The sequence below is a fragment of the Chelonoidis abingdonii genome, chromosome 1, assembly GCF_003597395.2.
Source record: "Chelonoidis abingdonii isolate Lonesome George chromosome 1, CheloAbing_2.0, whole genome shotgun sequence".
NCBI lineage: Eukaryota > Metazoa > Chordata > Testudines > Testudinidae > Chelonoidis > Chelonoidis abingdonii.
Window position 1 is genome coordinate 292412005 of NC_133769.1, and position 7769 is coordinate 292419773.

At 41.8% G+C, this 7769-nt stretch overlaps 1 protein-coding gene across 4 annotated transcripts in view; it reads left to right on the plus strand.

Moving 5' to 3' along the window:
• Nucleotides 1-4062, plus strand: part of TBC1D4 (TBC1 domain family member 4) — a 183099-nt gene extending 179037 nt beyond the window's left edge. For 2 of the 4 annotated variants that reach the window (XM_075061544.1, XM_032799889.2), the window contains exon 19: nucleotides 1737-4062. In XM_075061544.1, coding sequence (XP_074917645.1) covers nucleotides 1737-1970 — 234 coding nt within the window. In that variant the 3' untranslated portion in view covers nucleotides 1971-4062. The remainder of the gene's footprint in view (nucleotides 1-1736) is intronic. The other 2 variants (XM_032799887.2, XM_075061545.1) reach the window with 1 other exon arrangement.
• Nucleotides 4063-7769: the final 3707 nt, after the last annotated feature.

The following is a 7769-nucleotide window of genomic DNA, read 5'->3' on the forward strand; positions in this document are numbered from 1 at the left end:
CCAATGAGTTTAGTTTTCAAATGATACCTCACAAGGCAAATTTTGTACAAAGATTATTACAATAGTGTGTAGGGTGTGAATACAGGGTGCATTCGGTCACAGTATCTGGTTAGGGTTCCTTCATTTCTCCCAGAAACATTCACCACTGTTCATGGTCCTGTGCTTTCCTCCATGAAGGAATCAGGTTTATACTGTACACACATGTAGTCCTCATCCATCTTCACTTGGAAAAGGGAACATGGCTTCCATATCAGATATCTAGATTCTCTTGGTAACTGTTCTTATCCCAGTTATTTATTTATTTATTTATTTTAACAGAAGTCTCTTATCTTGTTAGGACCTGTCAAAGCTAAGAATGTCAGTCTCTTCCTTTTGGTACTATTTTGGAAAGCTCCCATTTGCTTTCTGTTGGTTCCTTGCGGACAGAATTTGCTGAATCATGGACCTTTATCTGTTGCCGCTGCAACTTCTCGTTATCGACAGTTATTCATCTGAGTTCTCTCTGTTTGCCTACCCCCCATAGAAAGCTTTCAAAGAATCCTTAGAATCTGAACTGTTCCTTGGGCAGCGTCAGGCTAGGAGGAAGCCATGGTACGTAGATAAATATTTTTAAAAATAGCTGTTTTGGAGATGGAACCAGTGTCTGTACAAATAGGCGTGACAGATTCATTTGAGCACTCCTTCTTGGCCACTCACCAGACTATTGTGAGGGGATCCAGCAGCTGGATCCCATGTGTTTTAAGCCTTCAGAATCTGAATGCTGTCTTGGGGCCTCTAAGCACACTCAAGATATAGATCCTTTGTCTAGCATCCCCCTGTGAGAGCTGCCAGGTGTAACAGATGAATCTCAGACACTTTGTAAGGAATTCTAACACCATTGCTCTTTGCTTAATCACACAAGAAATATGCAGTGTTCAGATTATATAGAAAACCACAAACAGTGCCCCTCGGTCTAGGTCACCTTTCCTTTGCAGAATGATCCATGTTCAGGTGGGTAGGGTTCCACTGCCTTTTCAGACTCCTGCAATAACCTCCCTCTGCTTCAGCTAATCCAAACGGCTGAAAACCTCAAATAGACTCACAGAATCATAGACTTTAAGGTCATAAGGGACCATTCTGATCATCTAGTCTGACTTCCTGCAGAACACAAGCTACAGAATCTCACCCATCCATTCCTGTATCAGACCTGTGTCTGAGCCATTGAAGTCCTCAAATCATAGTTTAAAGACTTCAAGGTGCAGAGAATCTTCCAGCAAGTGATCCCTGCCCCGTGCTGCAGAGAGAGTTCCTTAAATAGATCAGTTCCTTCCCTTTTATAACCTTCCAGTTCCTCTTTCAGGTGACTCCTAGATCACCTGCCTTTAGCAGGTGTCTTCCTTACCAGGCAACCACTCTCTTGGCAAACCAATTCTCCTGGGTGGAGCCAGTCTGTAGTCTAGCATGTTTGTATTTGAATAAAGGACCATCCCAATTTAATGACCTTCCATTAGCAGCCCTATATCCCTCCCCTTTGGAATTTCATTCTAGCATGTGAAAGGCAAGGGATAGAAGACAAAAACCTGCAGCCTTTAAAGATACATACAGAAAATTCACAATCTCACACAATTGTGCAGATCATCACATTATGTGCATGAGTTGTATGGAGGCAAACGGGTACAACCACATATGGTAATAAAGGTCTTAATCTGAATCTCTTAGAAGATCATGTAAATTGATATTCTTACTACTATTTACAGCTAGCTCATGCTAAAATTCAGAGTCTGGAATCCAACCTGGAAAACCTGTTGTCTCGAGAAAACAAAATGCGGAGCTTAATCCAGTCGCTGGAACAAGAGAAGATGGCATGTCAAAAGACGATTGAGCAAATAAGTAAATACCTGCCAGCAGAAGCACTGTCCGACTGTGAACTGCTCCTGAAGGAAGTAAATGCCAACCCAAACAATAGAACAAAGCAAGGAAATAAGCCATAAGTAAGAGTTGCAGGTGGTAGAATTTCAGATATGAAGGGAAAGCAAAGAGATGTATGCTGCTATAAAAACTCAAAAAGCAGCAGGTAGTGGTTTACCTAAAACTGGTGCTGGGACATTCATAGCAGCAGATGGGCCTTGTCACTCTCATTATGCAAATCCCAGGTTATCAAAATAGTTGTTTTTTTAAATGGCTGTGTATATATATCATAATGGGAAATAAAGGACTGTTGCATTTAATCGTGACAAGTAGATGTATATTTAGAGTTGATTTAAAGGAGAAGGTCAGAACTTCACTAATGAAACCCAAAGTGGTGGTAAATTAAAATTTCATTCTAGATGCATATCTTTTGTCTTCTAGCAAAATGAAGATAATGTGTCTATATATGTAGATATATATATATATATAATACTTGAAAAAGATGAATGTATTTTTTCCTCCAAAGAACAGCATGTTTCACATGTTTTGTGGAATTCTGTGTAAACTTGGGTGTCTGTCATTAATTCTATTGACGTGTGTATATAACAATAACTAAGGCTGACTGTCACCGTGTGGCTCTTATAGGAAGAATTATAATGCCGTATGCTGCCTGGAATGTGCCAGTCAGGACATTATTCCCGCATACCCGCTGAAATTGACGGGCATTATGTCAGAGTTATGCCTAAATAACTCAAAAGACTGAAAAGTCAGTAAAAAGCAAGACCCAGAAAATGGTTGTTACCTCCCTTCCTGCCTCTCCCACCCCAGGAGTTTGACAGTAGAAGTTGAAGGAAGGAAATAGGGCTGCAGAGTGGTCTGTACTCTGAGCTTAATTTCCAACAGGTGACATATTGTGGTAATATATTTAAAACTGGACACGGTTTTCAAATTGCAAAAGAAACCTTGTAAGACCTTCTGTTGTCACACAGTTCACTGGTTCCCCCAACAGGTATATAGCTAATTTTTGGGGGGTGGGAGGTGTAATGAGGCACTGGATAAAGTGGGGAGCTAGGATTTCTAAACATTCTGAATCCCCAAACACATCGTGATAAAGACCATACATCAGATAATTTTCAGGCTTGTGCTGTGAAACTGTTTAGGGAGAGGGTTAGCTAGCCAGACTTTAAATGTCATGTACCTTTCAATTTAAAGCATCGGTTTGAAATACACATTTGAAAGGAGGTATTATAAATGCAGCTTAATGCTTTCATGTTATTCCTGTATTCTGTTACCACCACTTCTTTGTAAACTTATTTTAATTATCCTGTCATGAGTGAATCTGTCCTAGGCAGAGGATGGTAAGCCCAGGTCATTTCTTAGAGTGTATGTATGTCAACCAAAGAACGATAAGTAAGATGCCTACAGATTTGAAAAAGCCAGTTGTGATTAGTGTAAATCTGCAAGAAGGTGGTTTGTATGTAGTAGACATGTATTTTGGAATTCATGTCAGGGTTGTTACTTGTACGTTAAAATGGATCATGTTATCTTACCAGTTATGCTATATTCCAGGCAGGGTTTTTTTTTGTTTGTTTGTTTTGTTTTTAAGAATAAAAATCAAGCAAAGTGCCAAATTCAGCAAAGTGTCATTTACGCATAAGATTGATTGATTGGAAAGCAAATGTTGAATGTAGCTGCTTTCTATCTCACAATGCTGTATGTTAATTTCAAGGAAAAGAAGAGCAACATAATCACTGCTTTGCTGCTCATTGCTGCAGGGTTTAGTTTTATTTCCACGGTGCTTTTCTTATTTGGTAGTACTCATTCAATCACTGTATTTATCTTTCTTATTACAGTCGGGTGCAAGCTCTTACACTGTGTATAAAATTACATGGAATCTGACTTGGTATTTCAATAATGTTTCATTGCACCAGATGGAAAAATGCCAAGTGAAGAGGCAATTCTTTGCAGTTTGTTCAAAGTAAATTTTAGCTAATATGTATATACAGAACTAATCCCAGGGAACTGCAGTACAGTGTATTACAAGATCAAGGGTATTCACATACATACTACTATTTTTTTTTAGATGCACTGAATGTGCTTTATTCTCTGTTTCACATATATCATTTTTTTTCATGTGATGCCTGGAGAATTTCCAATAAATGTAATTTTGCTGCATTTCCATGGCTTCTGGCTTTTTCATTTCTCCACATTTCAAGTACCAGTTTCTCACTTGGAACAGTGCTGTCTTCATGTAAGTCCCTCAGCCTGCGCCGCTTCCAGCAGCTCCCATTGTCCTGGAGCAGCAATCCGCGACCCATGGGAGCCGAGATGGGCTGGACCTGAGGACGGGGCAGGTAAACAAACCGGCCTGGCCCACAGGGGGCTTTCCCTACAAAAGCAGCGACCCCTATATGAGAAACCCTGGTTTAGTTTGTGTGTGAAAAACTGGATTTGCAAAAGGACGCAGGAAAAATGCAAATGATGACAATTTAAATTATACAAGCAATATATTTTTCAAAATTTCAAAGCCTGAATTCCTTCAATAGACAGACGTGTTAGGAGTGATAACTATGTTTAATTCAAAGGAAGGAATCTGAATCTCTCTAGCCCAGTGTTTCTCAAACAGAGGTCATCGCTTCTGTAAGGAAAGCCCCTGGTGGGAAGCCACGGCCAGCACATCCCTCGCCCACGCCGCTTTCCGCAGCCCCCGTTGGCCTGGGACAGCGAACCGCGGCCAGTGGGAGCTGCGATCGGCTGAACCTGTCAACACAGCAGGTAAACAAACTGGCCTGGCCCACCAGGGTGCTTACTCTGGCGAGCCGTGTGCTAGAGGCTGCCAACCCCTGATGTAGCCTTTCTCTCTCTAGGGCCAGGGATACAGTCTACTGAGCCCTTTTCATCATAAGCCAGTAAGGAGGTTGGTGAGAGAACTCCCACAGTCTCTGTTGCTCCTGCAGCCTCCTACCAAAACAGTTTAGCCTTCTGTCCTGACAGGGGCCTGCCTTCCCCTCCCAGGAGATATTCCTGTAGTGGTGGGTTGGGGGGATCCCGGGCCCACCCTCTACTCCGGATTCCAGCTCAGGGACCCTAATGGCAGCAGCTGTTGGCAGCCAACCTTTCACCGCCAGAGCTGTTACATTTCCCTGGGCCACTTCCCCACAGCTCTCCTGCTTCTCTTTTCTTCACCCTTACCTTAGGGCTCCCTTATCAATGACCTGAGGGTGTCTTCATTAACCAGCCCTTCAGCTGCACTTCCTCTCCTCTGGCTCCCTGGCTCTCCTTGGCATGACTGGAGTGAGCCCTTTTATAGCATCAGAGGGGCTTTAATTAGAGTCAGGTGTTTAACACCCTCACCTGACTCTTAGCAGGTTAACTGGAGTCAGGGGTTCTCATTAGCCTGGAGCAGCCCCTGCTCTGGTCACTCAGGGAACACAAAACTGCTTATCCAGCGGCCAGTATATCTCCCTTCTACTACTCTGCTGTTACCTCACTCCCGATCCTGTTTTTTTCATTAGTTGTCCCCCATACTCATTTGGTATCACAGACCTGTGGCTCTGGCTGGGGGGAGGATCCTTTAGCAGTGGGTGGGCTTTGCCCGCCTACTTCCTGGATACCAGCAGGACTACTCTGTTGTTCTCAACTGGCCTGGGTCTATCACAGTGTGTATTTTTATAACAAATCACTATATGTGATAGTTTACATCCTGAATTCCTAGTTTTTTATCAATTCTTTTGTTGGTTTTTTCTAATTAGTAGTCTAGGGCCAAAAGGTAGATGAGTTGAAATAAACAGTAAAACCTAATACCAATAAAAACGTGTTCCTGGTTTGCAGAAAATCAATAAATAAAGGAGTTGAGCATATTGCATAAACATTTCCTTGCAATATTTGCAAAGCTAATGCATGGGGATCAGAAATTGAAAATGGCCAGTCCATTTTCACTAAGATGAGGGAAATCCAAAAAATAAACTAGATTTTTTTTTAATTCCTTTAGTTTTAATAATTTAAAGCAGGGCTCAGCAACCTCTGGCACGCAGCTCACCAGGGTAAGCACCCTGGCGGGCCGGGCCAATTTGTTTGTCTGCTGCATCTGCAGGTTCGGCCAATTGTGGATCCCACTGGCTGCGGTTCGTCACCCCAGGCCAATGGAAGATGTTGTATGAATGTAGCAGAGCAGCATTTTTCCCTTGATTTTTAAACTGACAACATCCCTTTTACAAATGTCTGTACAGTTTATTAGTTTCATGTGTAAACCTACTGTTAGTTTAAAGAACCTGTGTGCCACATTCACTTATCATACACATTCACCTGTTACATACAGATCTCCTAATATGATATTCTGAAACTATTGATCAGTGCACACCAAATCCACAGGAAGTGAATGATGCCTTATACAATTTAAACTGATGATGTGGGGAAGTTAAGGTAAGAAGTGTTGGAGAAAGTGCTCCATCTTGCCACTCAGTCTGTCAATGCTGAATGTTGCCAAAGAGTTTGGGATATGGACCATGCCTCACTATATACTTGGAAAGCATGTAACACATTGGGAGTGCTAATATAATACGAACAGGCACTGGATTTTGCCCCTTGTTGGAGATCCTTATTGACTACAAGCAATCAGAACCTCATTTCTACATCTTACCTGAAATGTGGTGGCCCAGGTAGCAGAGTGCTTGCAAATACTATGCTGTGGCTCTAACTGAGAGCAGGTCAGAAGGATGAACGCAGCTACTGTATCTTCAGCACTACATCATGCAGCATCTAAGAGGACTAACTCTAAATTCTTGAACCTCAGATAGCAGAGGGCTTCCTTGAAAGGGTTGTTAAAGTTTAAATATTTTTAGCTCACAAGCTATAACTGAAAACTACTTACTTCTGCCAGGATTCTAATTACACCAGCTGGGATCTTGGAAAAGAGCTAGAGCTGGGTTAATTTTCTAAAAAACCTTTTGTGTTGAAAAACTTGGCTTTTTGACGACTTTTTTTTTTCTTTTCCAGTTTTTAGGGGAAAAGAATGGAACTGACAGCCAAAATCTTTTAAACCAAACTTTTTTTACCCAAAAGAAAAACCCAAAGTGTTGTTTTGTAACTTTTGTTGAAAAACAAATATTATTTTGAAATAATAACATTGGCATTTTTCAACCAGCTGTAAGAAGGGCCTCTTTGAAAACAGGAATAGTGACCTGTTATCTTCAGTTAGACTTCAGTGTGGTGGTCATCCCTTCTATTGCGTTAGATAGGCTTTCTTGTTTCTTAACCTGCTCGCTGCAATGCTGCCCAGGTTGCTCAGAGTTGCCTAAATGGAGGAGTTCTAGGGTGTATTAGAGGTTCTGAGGTCCAGCAATTTGAAGCACCCAGTTGTCCACAATGAGGACATTCACATTCTTGCATACTTAAATGCTGTATCCCAGCTAAGAATGAAAAATTGCATCTGTTTGGCTAGAACAAGAATCTAGCATCTTCAGAAGCCACCGCCACTCGTGTCTGCCACTGGACCAGACACCATAATGAACCAACACACCGTCCCTTCAGCTTGGTGTCTTTCCTTCATGGACATTAGATATAGAACTTTGTCTAAGTTGGGCATATTGAGACAGTCCAAATTCTGAGTGCCCGCTGTCCCCTTCAGCTTGGTTCAGCATCAGGTTATTAAAGATGATTGCACAGATCCTGAAGATTTCTGCATCCACATTCCCTTGATGGCACTAGATTTGATTTTAGGTAATGTAAAGGATTGTAACTGATCCTACATTTGTAGCTAGTTTAGATTTTAATATTGATGCTAGCTATTGAACCCATCAGTATATGATGGTGCTTCATCTCCCTTGCAATATTAATCTCCTAGTGAGCTTGTGGATGGGTGGGGGAGGGGATCTGTGCCCTCT